Source organism: Entelurus aequoreus, linkage group LG10, assembly GCF_033978785.1.
Source record: "Entelurus aequoreus isolate RoL-2023_Sb linkage group LG10, RoL_Eaeq_v1.1, whole genome shotgun sequence".
NCBI lineage: Eukaryota > Metazoa > Chordata > Actinopteri > Syngnathiformes > Syngnathidae > Entelurus > Entelurus aequoreus.
The window spans coordinates 73,723,978-73,744,830 of NC_084740.1; the positions used below are offsets into that span (position 1 = coordinate 73,723,978).

The window sequence follows — 20,853 nt, forward strand, 5'->3', positions numbered from 1 at the left end:
AACATGCTATACGTTTACCAAACAATCTGTCACTCCTAATCGCTAAATCCCATGAAATCTTATACGTCTAGTCTCTTACGTGAATGAGCTAAATAATATTATTTGATATTTTACGCTAATGTGTTAATAATTTCACACATAAGTCGCTCCTGAGTATAAGTCGCACCCCCGGCCAAACTATGAAAAAAACTGCGACTTATAGTGCGAAAAATACGGTAGTACCGATTTCAATCAATTAGTATCGCGGTACTTTATTAGTACCGGTATACCGAACAACCTTAGTCCAGTGATTACAAATACATCAGAGGCAGACACCACATTTGACATACTTCACACAAAAGTCACAATTTCTAATGAAGCTAATGAAGATCTTGGCAAGAATAATGGTAAAAAAAAAATGTTTTTGGTCGTTCTGTATATTTTTTTATGCTTACTGTGGCGTCGGGTACGTATTAGAGTGCCTGCTGGTCACAAACCACTGCAGGATTGTATCAGCAGAGTGCGTCATATACGGCCGCAAAATTATACTTTTACAAAATAAACGGCATATTTTATTGTAAGTTTATGAGCTAGAGTATGTTTACAACTATATAAAGACCATCATTTTGGTTTATTTTGTCAGAAAAACTTTAACGACAGCAATGGCATGCATTCGGGCACAGCCGCACACGTCCTTGGTGTCATAACGTAAATTATTACGCAGCTTACTGCGAGGATTGTTTTCCCGGGATGCAAATGGACTTGACCGTACAAGGCTTGCAGGTAAAAACATGATTTAATTATTCAAACTCAAAGTACTACACAGAGATACAAACAAAAACAGAAAACAACCCGAAGGCGAGCGTGCCTAACGCACGCGAATGCTAAGGCAAAAAACTTAGGACATGAAACATGAAACTAAAAAAACTCACTAAACTGTGGCTAGAAAAAACAAAACTTACGTGGCATGGCATGAAGCATAAAAAGAGCAATCGCAAAAATACGAGCATAAAACTATGGCAAGAAAACCAGCATGAACAGAGCAGAAATGAACATCAATGTCGCCAGGCCGAGTAACTGGCAACGACAGTCTTAAATAGTCTCTTTGATTAGAGCCAGGTGCGTGTGAAACCAATGAGTCGCCGTGGTGACCAAACAAGGGAGCGCAAAAACAGGAACTCATGGAGTCTTCATGGAAACTAAAACAAACAAGGGTGCACAAAAACAGGAATTATTGTGGAGTCCAAAACTAGCAGAAAATAACAAAACAAAACATGATCTAGACCACAGATCATGACACTTGGTAGCAATCGTGGCGCCTGTTGTTTAGTTGGTCATACTCTCTTTATACACAACTCTGCACGCATGCACAGATGTATATGACAGCATATACACAATATTTCAGGGGTATGTCTGGCACACACCATTCTCTTCATGTGTCCCTGCAAAAAAACTAGGCTGAATTTAGTTTGAGTTTTTTCATCTTGCTCTCAATCACACAAACATGCTTCTACTCCAACGGACTGTTTCAATATCAATATTTTCAGCAACATTGTTTCAGGTTATTCACAGACACGTGAGGTTCTACTGGCTAGCAGCTGCCGCGTATGTTTTTGAAGCTTTTACGGTATTTTGCTCATAGTAGCGTTACTAGTAGTTGTCACATTCAGAGGACTGGAATGTTTATTACAATTTCCGTGGAGTTTTCTGTGTTTACGTACCTTTGACGGGTACACTTTTCTCCACTTTCTCTCCATCGCGTGTTTCAGGGCCGGCAAAAGACCTTAGCTTCTGATTGGCTCTGCCTTTTACCCGGTGGCGTGGTTTGTGTAACCAATCAGATGGAGCCGTGGGCGGGACAATGCTGGAGACAGTTTTAAATGGGCGTGTCGGATTAAAAATAGGCAAACGCTTGTTCGTTACATTTAAAAATGATAGTAATGGTGATAATAGAGGTAATTATTATTCATTATCAATAGGGATGTCCGATAATGGCCTTTTGCCGATATCCGATATTCCGATAATGTCCAACTCTTTAATTACCGATACCGATATCAACCGATACCGATATCAACCGATATATGCAGTCGTGGAATTAACACATTATTATGCCTAATTTGGACAACCATGTATGGTGAAGATAAGGTACTTTTTAAAAATAATAATAAGATAAGATAACTAAATTAAAAACATTTTCTTGAATACAAAAGAAAGTACAACAATATAAAAACAGTTACATAGAAACTAGTAATTAATGAAAATGAGTAAAATTAACTGTTAAAGGTTAGTACTATTAGTGGACCAGCAGCACGCACAATCATGTGTGCTTACGGACTGTATCCCTTGCAGACTGTATTGATATATATTGATATATAATGTAGGAACCAGAATATTGATAACAGAAAGAAATGGGGGGAGGGAGGTTTTTTGGGTTGGTGCACTAATTGTAAGTGTATCTTGTGTTTTTTATGTTGATTTAATAAAAAAACAAAAAACAAAAAAACGATACAGATAATAAAAAAACCGATACCGATAATTTCCGATATTACATTTTAACGCATTTATCGGCCGATAATATCGGCAGGCCGATATAATCGGACATCCCTAATTATCAATATAAAAAAAGCCGATATCTATAAATAAAAAAGGCCAAAACCGATATATATGCAGAATACCAAATATCGGCAGCAATAATTGGTCAATGACTACATTTTCAACGTTTCGTTGTTTGTTTGTTTTTTTTTTCAAGGTTCCTTCCCAGCCTGGCCCGTGCCTCTTTGCAGAAAAGCCTCTCCAACTGCTCCATCCAAGAGACTCTGGATGCTGAACTCGCACGTGACTTCACATGTATGTCACGGTTGCTCAAATACACAAGCCTTCATCATTTTTAGAATAAAAAAAAAAAAGTGGAGTTTCATCTAAAATCCAGCATGAAAACTTGATTAACCTCTTTTTACCCATATCTCTTTGTCCCCCTGAGTATTTCTTAGGGGGACAAAGGGATATGGGTTCTATGGGACAGAAATGGGTTCTATGGGACAGAAATGAGCTGATCCAAAGTCAAACTGGCCATCATAAACACTTTACACTAGAGATGTCCGATAATGGCTTTTTTGCCGTTATTCCGATATTGTCCAACTCTTAATTACAGATTCCGATTTCAACCGATACCGATATATACAGTGGTGGAATTAACACATTATTATGCCTAATTTTGTTGTGATGCCCCGCTGGATGCATTAAACAATGTTTACAAGGTTTTCCAAAATAAATCTACTCAAGTTATGGAAAAAAATGCCAACATGGCACTGCCATGTTTATTAATGAAGTCACAAAGTGCATTATTTTTTTTAACATGCCTCAAAACAGCAGCTTGGAATTTGGGACATGCTCTCCCTGAGCATGAGGAGGTTGAGGTGGTTTGGGGGGGGGGTATTTTGTAGCATCCCGGAAGAGTTAGTGCTGCAAGGGGTTCTGAGTATTTGTTCTGTTGTGTTTATGTTGTGTTACGGTGCAGATGTTCTCCCGAAATGTGTTTATCATTCTTGTTTGGTGTGGCTTCACAGTGTGGCGCAAGGGTCACCAACCTTTTTGAAACCAAGAGCTACTTCTTGGGTACTGATTAATGCGAAGGGCTACCAGTTTGATACACACTTAAATAAATTGCCAGAAATAGCCAATTTGCTCAATTTACCTTTAACTCTATGTTATTATTAATAATTAATGATATTTACACTTAATTGAACGGTTTAAAAGAGAAGAAAACACGAAAAAAATGACAATTTCATTTTGAAACATAGTTTATCTTCAATTTCGACTCTTTAAAATTCAAAATTCAACCGAAAAAAAGAAGAGAAAAACTTAAAAAAAGAATTTGTGGAACATCATTAGTAATTTTTCCTGATTAAGATTAATTTTAGAATTTTGATGACATGTTTTAAATAGGTTAAAATCCAATCTGCACTTTGTTAGAATATATAACAAATTGGACCAAGCTATATTTCTAACAAAGACAAATCATTATTTCTTCTAGATTTTCCAGAACAAAAATTTTAAAAGAAATTAAAAACACCTTGAAATAAGATTTAAATTTGATTCTACAGATTTTCTAGATTTGCCAAAATAATTTTTTTGAATTTTAATCATAATAAGTTTGAAGAAATATTTCACAAATATTCTTCGTCGAAAAAACAGAAGCTAAAATGAAGAATTAAATTAAAATGTATTTGTTATTCTTTACAATAAAAAAAATAAATTTACTTGAACATTGATTTAAATTGTCAGGAAAGAAGAGGAAGGAATTTAAAAGGTAAAAAGGTATATGTGTTTAAAAATCCTAAAATCATTTTTAAGGTTGTATTTTTTCTCTAAAATTGTCTTTCTGAAAGTTATGAGAAGCAAAGTAAAAAAAATAATGAATTTATTTAAACAAGTGAAGACCAAGTCTTTAAAATATTTTCTTGGATTTTCAAATTCTATTTGAGTTTTGTCTCTCTTAGAATTAAAAATGTCGGGCAAAGCGAGACCAGCTTGCTAGTAAATAAATACAATTTAAAAAATAGAGGCAGCTCACTGGTAAGTGCTGCTCTTTGAGCTATTTTTAGAACAGGCCGGCGGGCTACTCATCTGGTCCTTACGGGCTACCTGGTGCCCGCGGGCACCGCGTTGGTGACCCCTGGTGTGGCGCATATTTGTAACAGTGTTAAAGTTGTTTATACGGTCACCCTCAGTGTGACCTGTATGGCTGTTGACCAAGTATGCGTTGCATTCACTTGTGTGTGTGAAAAGCCGTAGATATTATGTGACTGGGCCGGCACGCAAAGGCAGTGCCTTCAAGGTTTATTGGCGCTCTGTACTTCTCCCTACGTCCGTGTACACAGCGGCGTTTTAAAAAGTTATAAATATTACTCTTTGAAACCGATACAGATCATTTTGAAACCGATACCGATAATTTCCGATATTACATTTTAAAGCATTTATCGACATCTCTACTTTACACTATTTTAAAGCAACGTTTCAACATTCCTAACTGGCATACAAGTTTTAAAATAAGTGAACTACTGTTCACGTAAAAAAAAAAAAAGAAGTGACCGCCTGCGTTTCTTTAGGTGTGGTCAAGGATGGAATGCTCACAATCGGCAATGTGTCCGCTCCCGTCTACAAGCCCGATGAGAAAATGAAGGTTCCCGATGTGCTGTTCTACGATAATCCCCAGGTAATTGACTGAAAATAGTTCCTTTTTGACCGAATGATTGCAATCTCTTTGAAGAACACCTAAGGCGACCGAAGCACTGATGTCTTTACTCCCGGTGTGTTACTTCCACGGAGGATGTATTGATGGTTCCGGTGACCCACATTCAACCCTTAAACGCTCTTTTATTTTCTTTGTGTTGGAGAATGAAAGTGCAGAGTGGGTGTGGTTGACGCAGTGTGAGGGCCAAGAGGATGCCCTACTTTTCAGTGACCTCTTTTTTTTGAAAGCCCTGTTCTAAAAATGAGCATGAATGACACTTGTTGTGTTTTCTTCTTCTGTGTGGGACATGGTTTGGATGCAGTTTAGTTATAAATGCCCGCAAACAGCAGCTTCTCTGATGTGTGTCTTTGCAGCACATGATGGTGATGGAGGACATGTTGAAGGACTTTCTACTCGGGGAGCACCTTCTCCTGGTGGGCAACCAGGTAACCAACCTATCTTAAGAATTGTTCTTATTAAAATGTTCAGTGTTTCCCATAAACTGCCAAGATACCTGTGGCAGTGGGGGCGTGGCTATGGGCGTGGTCACCATGACATCATGCATAATTTACTACAATGATATGATTTTCTCTAAAAAGGCTCAAAAAATGTATACTTACTAATTAATAATAACAGTTTTGTTTTAAACGTCCATCCATCCATCCATTTTACAATATAATTACAACACTTTATGTACATATTTATATACAGATTTGAACAATAAGTTATTCACTGAAATATATTTATTAATTGTGGTTCTTACAAAAAATATATCTTATAAAAATATAAAAGCTAAAATGTCTCTTAAAGCTCTGCCCCTTTAATTAGTGCATACTAAATAATTTAACTTTAGCTTACTACTACAACCATATTATTTACCAGCAACATAAAGTGAAACAGAGGCAGAGGTGTCCTGCCACTAGGGATGATACTCGAAACCGGTTTTCCTCGTTGTTTGATAAGAAAAGAACCGAGTCCTCGGACTCGAATCCCTTTTTGAGAACCGGTACCCGTTATCGAGACCACTATAGTAAAGGGAAAGAGTTGATTCTTTATTCGAATCCCGTCCCGACCAGAAATGCCCCGTGGGACATCACAATAAATGACGTCACGTAGCTCAGTCATTAGGCGCAGATAGCGAAAGCAGGAAAACAATGGACGGGATAAAAGTGCTCCAAGGTGTAATAAAGTTCAAAACAAAAGCTATAATCCATCGAATAACTTTACTGAGAGATTTGAGCAGGGTAAAACACATGACGAACACTTTTACGACCAACCGGAAACATAGCAACCAGGCTAGCAACGCACCTCCTTTACGGCAGCTGTCGCAACGTTCTTAAAACAACCGCAGCACATACATATATATACAACATATCTCCCTTTTTTAACTTTTGTTTTTCTTTCCTTGTAAACAAAACAAAATCACACTGTAGATGTGTTGTCTGTCTAATTATAAATAATGCAGACGAGGCGTGTTGGCTGAGTTCTTGACGTTTACTTTCACAGCGTGGCAACATGCAACACTTTTCGGGGCTACCGCGCATGCTCGTAACTCCCGCTGCATGCTGGGTAGTGTAGTTGTTATATTCTCTAGCTCATAACATTTTTCCCCCATAAAGAAATAATGTTAACTCAATAAAGTGTATTTCTTTTTTTAGCTTTAACTTTTCATTTTTTAGCATTGTAACCACATTTGCAAAGAACTTTTCTCTTCATAGAATGTTCTTTCAATAAAGAAATAAAGTGCAAAAATGTCAAAGCATCATAACAAACAGTTATGTCAAATAGCAGCAGAAGTGCACTTTTTGGAGAGCTGTATTATTTTCAGTTTTGTGCCCAAGGGACTGATTTTATTTAACACTATATTATTATTTATACACCTATAGTGATCACAGAGACAGGTTGTTTTTGTGTTACTGTGGACTGGACTTTCACAATGTTATGTCAGACCCACTCGACATCCGTTGCTTTCGGTCTCCCCTAGAGGGGGGGGGTTACCCACATATGCGGTCCTCTCCAAGGTTTCTCATAGTCATTCACCGACGTCCCACTGGGGTGAGTTTTTCCTTGCCCGTATGTGGGCTCTGTACCGAGGATGTCGTTGTGGCTTGTACAGCCCTTTGAGACACTTGTGATTTAGGGCTATATAAATAAACATTGATTGATTGATTGAATGTTTCTCTGAAAAATCCCACTTAATATACTTTGGGTAACAACAGTCAATATTTATTTATTTTATTTTATTTTTTAGGTGGGTAACAGTCAATATTTATTTATTTATTAGATTTTATTTTTTTATTATATAATAAAAGTGAGCTTTTGTTAAACCAAATATTGTGTGTTTTTTTCCATATACAACAACCTATCTGGACTCGATAAGAGAATCGATAAGGAATCGGTTCGATAAGAAGATTCGATAATAGGCTCGAACTCGATAATTCCTTATCAAACATCATCCCTACCTGCCACAGTGAGTAACAAATAAACAGAAAACAGTAGTGGTGGTAGATAGACACAGAGCTTCATCAAACATCTGATCCACTGAACAAAGAGCTCCAAAAATCTTGATCCTACACTTCTCTTTTGTAAAGTAAATCTGAACAGCCGATATGGGCATCTACATCAACTATATGATTTGCCTGAGAAGCTTAACAGGACACACACAAAAAAAATTAAAATAAAATAAAATAAATAAATAAAAACTTTTTTTTTTTGTGGCGGCCTTAATTCTTTCGTGGCGGGCCGCCACAAATAAATGAATGTGTGGGAAACACTGATGTTTATGGCATCGTTGTACAGTGTTTTAATCTTGTAGTACTCTGTCCCTTTATGTTTACTCACCACGCCTGAAGTTCCGAGACATTTTTCGAACTGTTCCGCCATCCACACACTCCACTCACCTTGGACAATCAAACTACCATTTTTTTCCAAGTTCAAAAAAAAACTTCAGGAATTCCCACAATTCCTGGTTTTCACCTCTTGCTGGAAAGTTTTCACAGTCCACATTTTTCAACCAAAAGTTTCGGCCTAAACCTCTGCAAATGTACCTTCTGCATGTGCCTACTATTTTTGTACCAAAATTAAGCAGCCACAGTTCCCTGATTCTTATTGAAGTCCAGAAGCTGAAAATATTTGCTGCCTAGTTAAAAAAGTAGATCTGCTAACTTAGCTTCCTTTGGAACCTTGCTCCATTTACTCACTGTTAATCTGTGTTGTAGGCTTATGTTATTATTACAGTATTCGGGTCATCTTTCTAATTGTTTGGATTGACATTGTCACACACCAAACGTTACTTTTGTACTCAAGTTTGATCACGAATGCAGGTACGCATGAAGTTGCGAGTTAGAACTATTCAAATGTATTAAAATAACGCAACTCCAGCCCTTTGATTCCTATTCCAGTCCAGAAACCAAAAACACTCTGTCCGAAGTTACGAAAGTAGATGTGCTAACTTCTTCACTCCATTCACTTACTTATACGCTCATATGATATTGTAAAAGTCTGGTCGTATTTATAATTTTTTATTTTAAAATTGTGGCGACATTAAATGTAACTTACATACCAATGTTTATTCATGAATACACAAAACGCCTGAAGTTCCAAGCCAAACCTATTCTTGCACAATTGCACCAAAATAAAGTAACACCGGCTTTCTGATTATTGTTAAGACTATACGTTTAAAATTCTAGATCTCCATGTCCAAATTTGGTTTGCTAACTTTCCCAACCTCTGTAACATCACTCCATTTAGGTCTCATATTGCTTTGTGTATCACCTTGTAGGGTTTTAAAAAAAAAAAAAGGTAAATTATCCCAAACTAAATTTTACTCTATATTTGTTTACACGTAACGGAAACTCTTGAGATTCCGAGCTACACCTCCTCAGATGTACCAAAATAAATTAATTTTTAAGCTTCCCGATTCTTACTGAGACAGTACCGTTAAGTCCAGAAGTCCCAAACAAATGAAAGTGCTTACTTTGCCAACCTCTCGAACCTCACTCCATTTACTTACCAACCGCCTGTGTTAAAGGCTTGTTTTAGGGGTGTCCGAATCAATTTTTTTACAGCCAGCGGCACATTCTATAAATACTGTTACTAAAAAAACCTAAGTGGAATAAAAGAGAAAACGTGAAAAATTACGAGAAAATGTTGAAATAATACCATACCATACCAACTTTATTTATAAAGCCCTTTAAAAACAGCCACAGTTGAAGAACAAAGGGCTGTACACCGCAAAGAAATACAGGCAAAGGACAGACTAAAAAATAACATTTAAAACAGAAGTAAAATACACATTGAAAAAGCAAATACAAATTACCCTAAAATCAATTTGTTAGATATAAAGCAGTTAAAAACAGTTTAAAAAGTTAAAAGTCTCATGCTGGGTTAAAGGCCTACTGAAATGAATTTTTTTTATTTAAACGGGGATAGCAGATCCATTCTATGTGTCATACTTGATCATTTCGCGATATTGCCATATTTTTGCTGAAATGATTTAGTAGAGAACATCGACGATAAAGTTCGCAACTTTTGGTCGCTGATAAAAAAAGCCTTGCCTGTACCGGAAGTAGCGTGACGTCGCAGGTTGGAAGGCTCCTCACATTTCCCCATTGTTTACACCAGCAGCGAGAGCGATTCGGACCGAGAAAGCGACGATTACCCCATTAATTTGAGCGAGGATGAAAGATTCGTGGATGAGGAACGTCAGAGTGAAGGACTAGAGTGCAGTGCAGGACGTATCTTTTTCGCTCTGACCGTAACTTAGGTAAAAGGGCTCATTGGATTCCACACTCTCTCCTTTTTTTTATTGTGGATCACGGATTTGTATTTTAAACCAACTCGGATACTATATCCTCTTGAAAATGAGAGTCGAGAACGCGAAATGGACATTCACAGTGACTTTTATCTCCACGACAATACATCGGTGAAGCACTTTAGCTACGGAGCTAACGTGATAGCATCGTGCTTAAATGCAGATAGAAACAAAAGAAATAAGCCCCTGACTGGAAGGATAGACAGAAGATCAACAATACTACTATCAGGAGACACTGAACCAAACCCTGGACTTGTAACTATACGGTTAATGCTGTGCCGCCTGTCGAAGCCTAGCAATGCTGTTGCTAACGACGCCATTGAAGCTAACTTAGCTACGGGACCTCGTCAGAGCTATGATAAAAACATTAGCGCTCCACCTACGCCAGCCCTCATCTGCTCATCAACACCCGTGCTCACCTGCGTTCCAGCGATCGACGGCGCGACGAAGGACTTCACCCGATCATCGATGCGGTCGGCGGCTAGCGTCGGATAGCGCGTCTGCTATCCAAGTCAAAGTCCTCCTGGTTGTGTTGCTGCAGCCAGCCGCTAATACACCGATCCCACCTACAGCTTTCTTCTTTGCAGTCTCCATTGTTCATTAAACAAATTGCTAAAGATTCACCAACACAGATGTCCAGAATACTGTGGAATTTTGCGATGAAAACCGAGCTTTTTGTATTGGGATACAATGTGTCCGAATACTTCCATTTCAACCATCGACGTCATGCGCAAACGTCATCATACATAGACGTTTTCAACCTGAAGTTTCGCGGGAAATTTAAAATTGCACTTTATTAGTTAACCCGGCCGTATTGGCATGTGTTGCAATGTTAAGATTTCATCATTGATATATAAACTATCAGACTGCGTGGTCGGTAGTAGTGGCTTTCAGTAGGCCTTTAAAAGCCAGTGAATAACAATGGGTTTTAAAAATAGCCAAAGAAGGGGCCTGTCTCACATGGAGAGGGAGATCGTTCCAGAGTTTGGGACCCGCAACAGAGAAGGCTCTGTCCCCTCTGAGCTTGCGCTTTGATTTGGGTAACAATATTAAATCAAAACCAATTTGGCATGAATCATTGACCTATTCAGGGCTTCAATTACTTCACATCAAATATTCCACTTTTATGAGGAAAATATTGCATATTTGACTCTAGAAAGAGGTTCCACAGCCTCCGTAGCAGAACCTCCAGGTTCTGTAACAGCTTCTTCCCTCAGGCCGTAAGACTCTTGAACGCATCCTAATTATCCCCTCAACTCCCCCCAAAAATGGATGAACTCGCTGGAATATAAAGACAATATAATATACATCCATAAACCTGGACGCATATGCAAAAGTGCAATATATTTATCTGTACAGTAATCTATTTATTTATATCTGCACCTTATTGCTTTTTTGAGCTAATGCAACAAAATGTCGTTCTTATCTGTACTGTAAAGTTCAAATTTGAATGACAATAAAAAGGAAGTCTAAGTCTATATTTTGTGTGTTTGCATATAACTAAAACATGGTTTTATTTGACAGAAATGGCAGAAAAAAATAAAACACCAAAATAAAAAAAATCATAAAAATGTATAATCGATAGATGAATCTTAGGTTGATCTAGATATTTAGGCGTTGAAAGTAAAAAAAAATATATATTGATATATAACTTATATTTAACACTCTTATGAGTGGGGCCGTTTTGGACACTTGAGATCTTTAGTCAGGTTTTTCTCAAAAAGTAATAATAAACTAAAAGCAATGTTGTTATGAATTATTTATCTATGTAGGGCTCCACTTAATAAACATAAAATATTCCACTTTTAACATTTTTTGGGGGGAAAAATGCATGTTTTGTGTTTTTGCCATAAAAAAACAGGATTTTCTATGCCAAAAGGTGCATAAAACATTTTTTTTAAATGCATATCAACGGATAGATCTGAAGCTGATATATACCGTGTTTTTCGGACTATAAGTCTGAGTTTTTTTCATAGTTTGGCCGGGGGTGCGACTTATACTCAGGAGCGACTTATGTGTGAAATTATTAACACATTAGCGTAAAATATCAAATAAAATTTTTCAGCTCATTGACGTAAGAGACTAGACGTATAAGATTTCATGGGATTTAGCGATTAGGAGTGACAGATTGTTTGGTAAACGTATAGCATGTTCTATATGTTATAGTTATTTGAATGACTCTTACCATAATATGTTACGTTAACATACCAGGCACCTTCTCAGTTGGTTATTTATGCCTCATATAACGTACACTTATTCAGCCTGTTGTTCACTATTCTTTATTATTTTAAATTGCCTTTCAAATGTCTATTCTTGCTGTTGGCTTTTATCAAATACATTTCCCCAAAAAATGCGACTTATACATGTTTTTTTCCTTCTTTATTATGCATTTTCGGCCAGTGCAACTTATACTCCGGAGCGACTTATACTCCGAAAAATACGGTAGACGTTGAAGCATTGAAAGTGAAGAAAATATTAATGTATGACTTTGTTGTAACACTTTAATGACTGAGACACCTTTAACATTCACCAAAATTGAGGGAAGCCCTAAGGTTTACAATCAATATTGTATTGCATGCTTTTATTTTTACAGTGTGCGGCCCTCAGTGGAAAAAGTTTGGACACCCCCGGGTTATTAGATATTGTAATATTTATAATCACTTTTGTAGTTGTTTTGGCATAGTTTTATTGAAACTGTCTCTATAGGCCAGAGCTTGGTTTTGACTGGAAAACACTTTAAAGACTGGGCATAGAGCACATCCTCTGGGGCGTCTGTCCCGTCAGTTTACTCCCAACTGGGCAGCGTTTGGTGAAAAACTGGACACGGCAGACAAAATATCTCTGTCTCAGTCTGTGTTATTGCAGCTAGTAGGGCGAATCTTCTTGCTAATGGACGTTCGCAGCTGAGACATTAGCGCCTGTCAGAGCACTTTGCAGAGTTGGAAGCCGCTGGGAGTCCCAGAGCGGAGAGGAGCCCCCCTGTCAGAAAGTTTTATCATCAAAACTTAGCATTTCTGGCTTCACGCAGATCAGATGGACTCACCATATCCCTTTAATAGACGCAGCACCCCAATTATTTGTTCGTTAATGCCCACTAACAAACCCCTCGGGAATATCGTGTAGTAACTTCAATTTGTACACCGCCTTTAAACTCTATCGCTACTCCAAACTGCAGCATCTACCTACCGAGGCGTGTAAACACTCTCCCAGTAGAATAGTCATAGAACTGACGACAGATGGTGGTCGTCCCACAATGTTGTGTTTGTGTGTTGTTTGGACATTACCCACCTTCTTCTTCGTCCACCATTTTCAAAGGAATGTTTGATTTTAACAGCCCACTTTGGCAAAACAAATGCATTTCATTTGGCTGTGATGTTCCTCCACAGGGCGTAGGTAAGAATAAAATAGTGGACCGATTCCTGCACCTTCTGAACCGACCCAGGGAGTACCTACAATTGCACAGGTGAGTGGAAACTAGAGTTGAACCTTGTTCTAAGAACCTAATGGGTTTTTAAAACATGGTTCGTAAATCGAAATGTTTGTATAGTGAAGCAGATTTATCCATAAGAAACAATGTAAATATGAATAATTGGTCCCAGCCTCGACAAAAGTCGCCATTTTAGTTAAGGTTTGTACACTTTGAACACGATATAAGGTGCTACACTGCAAAAAGTCAGTGTTCAAAATCAAGAAAAAAAAATACAAAAATTAGGGGTATTTTATTTGAACTAAGCAAAATTATCTGCCAATAGAACAAGAAAATTTGGCTTGTCAAGACTTTCCAAAACAAGTCAAATTGGCTAACTTCAATGAACCCGAAAATACCTTAAAATAAGTATATTCTCACTAATAACAAGTGCACTTTTCTTGGTAGAAAAAAAAAAAAGAGACCCTGTAGTGCAGGGGTCAACAACCTTTTTGAAACCAAGAGCTACTTCTTGGGTACTGATTAATGCGAAGGGCTACCAGTTTGATACACACTTAAATAAATTGCCAGAAATAGCCAATTTGCTCAATTTACCTTTAACTCTATGTTATTATTAATAATTAATGATATATACACTTAATTGAACGGTTTAAAAGAGGATAAAACACGAAAAAAATGACAATTAAATTTTTAAACAGATTATCTTCAATTTCGACTCTTTAAAATTCAAAATTCAACCGAAAAAAAGAAGAGAAAAACTAGGTAATTCGAATCTTTTTGAAAAAAATATTAAAAAGAATTTATGGAACATCATTAGTCATTTTTCCTGATTAAGATTAATTTTAGAATTTTGATGACATATTTTAAATAAGTTAAAATCCAATTTACACTTTGTTAGAATATATAACAAATTGGACCAAGCTATATTTCTAACAAAGACAAATCATTATTTCTTCTAGATTTTCCAGAACAAAAATGTTAAAAGAAATTCAAAAGACTTTGAAATAAGATTTCAATTGGATTCTACAGATTTTCTAGATTTGCCAGAATAATTTCTTTGAATTTTAATCATAGTAAGTTTGAAGAAATATTTCACAAATATTCTTTGTCGAAAAAACAGAAGCTAAAATGAAGAATTAAATTAAAATGTATTTATTATTCTTTACAATAAAAAAAATAAATGTACTTGAACATTGATTTAAATTGTCAGGAAAGAAGAGGAAGGAATTTAAAAGGTAAAAAGGTATATGTGTTTAAAAATCCTAAAATCATTTTTAAGGTTGTATTTTTACTCTAAAATTGTCTTTCTGAAAGTTATAAGAAGCAAAGTAAAAAAAAATCATGAATTTATTTAAACAAGTGAAGACCAAGTCTTTAAAATATTTTCTTGGATTTTCAAATTCTATTTGAGTTTTGTCTCTCTTAGAATTAAAAATGTCGGGCAAAGCGAGACCAGCTTGCTAGTAAATAAATACAATTTAAAAAATAGAGGCAGCTCACTGGTAAGTGCTGCTATTTGAGCTATTTTTAGAACAGACCAGCGGGCTACTCATCTGGTCCTTACGGGCTACCTGGTGCCCGCGGGTACCGCGTTGGTGACCCCTGCTCTAGTGCCATTATCTTGACATAATGATATGCGCTCTGCATTACATTTTTTTGAAACCAGCAAACTTACACTAAAAACTAATTTATTGTTCCTAATGGAAAGGCAACAAGGCAACCGTTTCTTACTCTCAGGGTATCATAGGCGCTCAGGCAAATCATATGGTCTAAAAATGCATTTTTTCATCGATAACATGACATCTTCGCGCCAAGTGCGTGCTCTTTCAGTCAATTAGTGCGCATATATACAGCCCGGCCCCCGGCCAAATTTTTTTTATTGCAATTTTGAAGAATTCATCTGAATGTGCATGAACTATTTCTGTTCAAAATTGTTTGAAATATCACATGTTAAATGTTTAAATATTAACTGTCAGTTTACTGTACTGTGCCAACTGTACTACTATATGAGTACGTGTTTTCTATTGTTTCATTGAAAATAAAACAGCAAAGTCCATTTGGCTGTCATCTGTTTTAATTATGAGACACAATTGTGTCAAAGTCATGATTTGTTTTTTTTTTCATTAATGAAATAAGAAATTATTACTTTTAAAAAAGTAGTTTTATACTTGTGAGTGTTGATGACACAGCTTTGCAACAGTTGATATTCTAGTTTCAAGCATGTTTTACTCAATATAGGTCATCAAATCTCAGCAACAAGCTGTAATATCTTACTGAGATCATTTAGGACCAAAACCCTTAAAACAAGTAAAACACTCTTAACATAAAATCTGCTTAGTGAGAAGAAATTATCTTATCAGGCAGAAAATAAGCAAATATCACCCTTATTTGAGATATTTCATCTTACTTAGATTTCAGTTTTTGCAGCGCAATCTCTTCAATATGAGCAAGCACAAAATCGCTGCCATCGGGCCACAAAATGAATTAATGATGCGTACAAATTTAGGGTTCGATCCCTGCTTCGGCCATCTTAGTCACTGCCGTTGTGTCCTTGGGCAAGACACCTTACCCACCTGCTCCCAGTGCCACCCACACTGGTTTAAATGTAGCTTAAAGATGTAGATAATGGCTTACACTATATAAATCGCACTATATAATTATACTTCACTTCACACAGAGACATGGTTTGCACACAGCATATTTGGCGTGATCTAAATATTTGTAAACAGATAACGGAGGGTTCCACTGTAGTCTGAGTTTTTTTGACGTCAAAGTGCCAAATCAGATTTTTTTTAGATGTGATTTTGCATGCACAGTGCGATAAAGTGAAAACAAAAGAAGTTGACCTGGGAGGAAGTCGCTACTACTCCAAAATAAAATAAAAGTCGCAACACTGTATAATTGAGTGTTTTTTTTACTTGAAAGTAAATGAAAGTAATATAATGTATGAATGAATGTATATAGTGTAATATATTTGGGAGGGTTGTAATCTTTTTATGGCTGTCAAGTCGAGGAGACAGAGACATCAGTGTGGATGTATGGGAGATTTATTTGGAAGCAAATTTCCGGTCTTTCAACAATTGTTATTTCATCGGAATCAAAATATATATTCATGTACCGGTATTACTAGGGGTGTAACGGTACACAAAAATTTCGGTTCGGTACGTACCTCGGTTTAAAGGTCACGGTTCGGTTCATTTTCAAAACAACAAAATATAAATTTTTAGGTTATTTATTTACCAAATTTGTAAACAATGGCATAACATACATATATACACACAGGGTCCATTGCAAGGGTTAATGTGGTCAACATATATACAATAAAAACTAAATAAGATAAGGCTCAGAATGGTTTCTTAACAAAACCTTTCTACATATAAAGTGCTTTTTTTGATTGATTGATTGAGACTTTTATTAGTAGATTGCACAGTACAGTACATATTCCCTACAATTGACCACTAAATGGTAACACCCCAATAAGTTTTTCGACTTGTTTAAGTCGGGGTCCACGTTAATCAACATTAAACTGCCTCAAGTTGTTGCTCAGATTAAATAAAATGACAAAACTTGTCTTCTACATATAAAAAGTGCAACATTAAACAGTTTCAAATCAAATCAGCCTCAGATTAATTTTTCTTCCCCCCCCCCAGCCTGGCTAACTTGGCAGTAAGAGGATATATGGGCTCATTGTTCTTCCACCATAGAAGTGGCTCAAAATCTAGTTTTTAAAACAATATGGTCTTAAATCTGCTGCTATAAAAACATTTGTTATTGCTTTAGCCCTGCCTGACTCACCGAGGAGAGGCTGCTTGAATGCGGTGGGAGCTGTTTGCTCTTCTTTATCTTTGTTGAAGCGATGTTCACTTGGGGATGGATACGCTTCAAATGGGTTAGCATGTTATGTTGAAGAGGTTCATTTAGCCACTAATGTGTATTTATAAATGGTTGATTTATATCTTGCAGAAGCAAGATAGCCGAAACTTGTCAGGTACAAAACTTTACCTTACTAGCCTATATAAATCAACCATTTATAAATTAAAAAAGGGTTAGCATGTTTGTCGTGTTGGCAGAAGCATGCCTTAACGCTGCTGAACAATGTCGGCAAACCTCCGTCCTCCATTGTTGTATCGCGCAGCCAATGTGTTCCCAAACGGGAGATCTTAACGAGGCAGGAGGGTCTTCCAGCTCTGGCTTTTACATGTTGTCGTAGCCCGGTCGCTGCTAGCATGCCATGTGTTGTGCCTCGGTGTGCATTGTTTACACAACGTGCGCTACGCTACTTAATATGTCCGTGTGGAAACTCGTTCGGTACACCTCCGAACCGAACCGAAACCCCCGTACCGAAACGGTTCAATACAAATACACGTACCGTTACACCCCTATGTATTACATATAGTCCATTATTTGAACACTATTGACAAGGGATGCACCGAAAATGTGGTCATCTTAAATAGAAACCGAAACCGGATGTTGCGATAAAATGTCCATTTCCGCTGGCGACAAAGCTGACGAAAAATCACTTTCAGGTCGCATTGCGTTTAGACTGCAGTCTCATTGGAAAAGATCAGATTTCAATCGGATTCAAGACTAGCGCCTGAATCTGATGGCAAAATATCTGATTTGTGTCACTTGAGGGCAAAAAAGTCAGATTTAGTGTGCAGTGTAAACGGGGCCATAAATAGTGTCACATCACAATAACTTGGTTATAATTCCTCTTTGCCATACATCATTGGTACAGTACTTTGGTGAGATCAGCATTTATTTTCTCTACTACGGTTCAAAACTCATTTTATTGATCATCTAGTGACGATGACCTTTATGAGAGCAAAATGCGCAACATAAGTAAAAGGGGGAAGTTTCCTGACAAGTCCTTATTGGTGCATTAATGTAACACAATTGCACTTCTGGAAAATGAGGCCAGGCTTGCTTCTCCACAGATCAATGTATGGTTTTCCCTGAAATCAGCCCCGACGGTTGAGTGGCTCTCAAAGGAAAGAACTCGTATCGATGCCGCTGCTAATGAGAAGACTGCTCGCCAGTCACAATATTCGAAGAAAAAGTAGGTCCAGTCTGATGTTGGCGGATGAACGTGACGACGCCACAAGCCATTTGCCATCTGCCGGGGCTGCTTTGCAACGTGCACACTGCAAAAAGTCAGTGTTCAAAAACTAGAATAAAAAATACAAAAATGAGGGGTATTTTATTTGAACTAAGCAAAATTATCTGCCAATAGAACAAGAAAATTTGGCTTGTCAAGACTTTCCAAGACAAGTCAAATTAGCTAACCTCAAAGAACCCAAAAATACCTTAAATGAAGTAAATGCTAGTGCCATTATCTTGACATAATGATATGCGCTCGGCATCAGGATTTTTTTTTTCATGCTTGAAATAAGAAATGATTACTTTGAAAAAGTAGTTTTCTACTTGTGAGTGTTGATGACACAGCTTTGCAACAGTTGATATTCTAGTTTCAAGCATGTTTTACTCAATGTAGGTCATACAATCTCAGCAACAAGCTGTAATATCTTACTGAGATCATTTAGGACCAAAACACTTAAAACAAGTAAAACACTCTAACATAAAATCTGCTTAGTGAGAAGAATGATCTTATCGGACAGAAAATAAGCAAATATCACCCTTATTTGAGATATTTAATCTTACTTAGATTTCACTTTTTGCATTGCAGTTGAGTTCAAAGTCTTGTGAAAGTACAATTTCGGGAGCTTATTATGGCGCTGACCCGGTTAGCCCACTGTAACGGCTAATATTAGATCAAGGCAGGCGGGAGGGGGGGGGGGCAGGAAGACGTGTGCATGTACGTGCGCTTTGGGGAGCTTGGTGACTCTCAAAGTCTTCAGAGATGTGGCTCAGAAAAAGCAAATCAGCCATCCAGGAAGGAAACTAGGACGGCTCCCGGGGTCGAGAAGAGCGGGGTCACCAGGGAGGGGCGTGTCGGCCATATTTTTAAAAAAAGGGAATAAAGTCGGTTGGGTTTTGTATTTTAATGATGTATACATTTTGTATTTTATATATATTTTTTATAGATATATGATATTATAATATATTACAAATATTTACATATTTGAGTTGCAGGGCTGTTGGACGTTGTTAGTGTTACTGGCGGCCATCTTTGCTATGATGAGAGTGAAAGACAGCAGTTTAAATACTGTAGTTTTGATGTTGTATAAAAAAATTTCACCATGCACTTTTTTTCATACAAAATGTATAAAATGTAATGTATAAATATTCACTATATATGTCATATTTAGGCTTTTTTCATATTTGGCTTTTTTCATATAAAATGTAATGTATAAATATTAATTATATATGTCATATTTAGGCTTTTTTCGTATTTGGCTTTTTCCATATAAAATGTAATGTATAAATATTCATTATATATGTCATATTTAGGCTTTTTTCATATTTGGCTTTGTCCATATAAAATGGCGACTTGTCCAGGGTGTGCCCCGCCTTCCGCCCGAATGCAGCTGAGATCGGCTCCAGCACCCCCCGCGACCCTGAAAGGGACAAGCGGTAGAAAATGGATGGATGGATGTACAAATATATCCTTATGTATGTCATATTTTGGCTCTGCTTTCAGTATTTAGACTGTATTAGGATGGCACTTTTGGCACACTCCATCCAATTGCGAGTGCATCTCTTCTGCATGGCCCCATCTTAGGGTCACCCCGTAGGTTTTCAATCACATTTAGGTCTGGGTTCTGGGTCGTACCAAAACTTAGATTTTCTTCTGGCGGACTCACTCTTGTTGATTTTTTTTTTCCCTCCCCAGTGCAAATCCTGTTCTCACATCATCACACAATTTCTCTTTTGCTATGACTGGTACTTTTCTATGTTGGCATCACAAGAAAGAGGGAAAACAAACGTTCCTTCTCACGCAAATTTGTAGCAGCATTAAGCTCTATTTCCTGTTCTATGGTTATCGTCACACTTTTCTTCTCTTGCCATGATCGGTACCTTTCTGCGTTGGCATCATAAAGAATGCGAAAAGCAAAAACGGAAAATCCAAGTCACACTTGAGGATTTCATTTCCTGTTCTATGGCTATCGTCACACTTCTCCTCTTTTGCCACAACTGGCCCTCTTCTCTTTTGGCATCGCAGGCAAATTTGCAGCAGCATTAAGCTCCATTTATTGTTCTAAAGTTATTATCGCACTTTTCCTATTGCCATGACTGGTATCCTTCTGGGTCGGCATTGCAAAGAACACAAACACACTTCTGGAATTATTTCCCTGAGCAAATTTGCAGCAGCAGTAAGCTCCATTTCCTCTTCTTTGGTTATCAGCACACTTTTCCTCTTTTTTTGCCTGTTGGTGTTGGCATCACAGGCAAATTTGTAGTAGTAGTAAGTTTAATATCCTCTTCTATGTTTATAATTAG

General features: G+C 37.2%; 1 protein-coding gene across 3 annotated transcripts in view; it reads left to right on the forward strand.

Moving 5' to 3' along the window:
• The window catches only part of vwa8 (von Willebrand factor A domain containing 8), a 304,338-nt gene that overhangs the window by 111,491 nt on the left and 171,994 nt on the right, over positions 1 to 20,853 (forward strand). For all 3 annotated transcript variants that reach the window (XM_062061646.1, XM_062061645.1, XM_062061644.1), the window contains 4 exons: positions 2,729 to 2,826; positions 5,088 to 5,194; positions 5,587 to 5,658; positions 13,412 to 13,488. In XM_062061646.1, the coding sequence (XP_061917630.1) occupies positions 2,729 to 2,826; positions 5,088 to 5,194; positions 5,587 to 5,658; positions 13,412 to 13,488 (354 nt within the window). The remainder of the gene's footprint in view (positions 1 to 2,728; positions 2,827 to 5,087; positions 5,195 to 5,586; positions 5,659 to 13,411; positions 13,489 to 20,853) is intronic.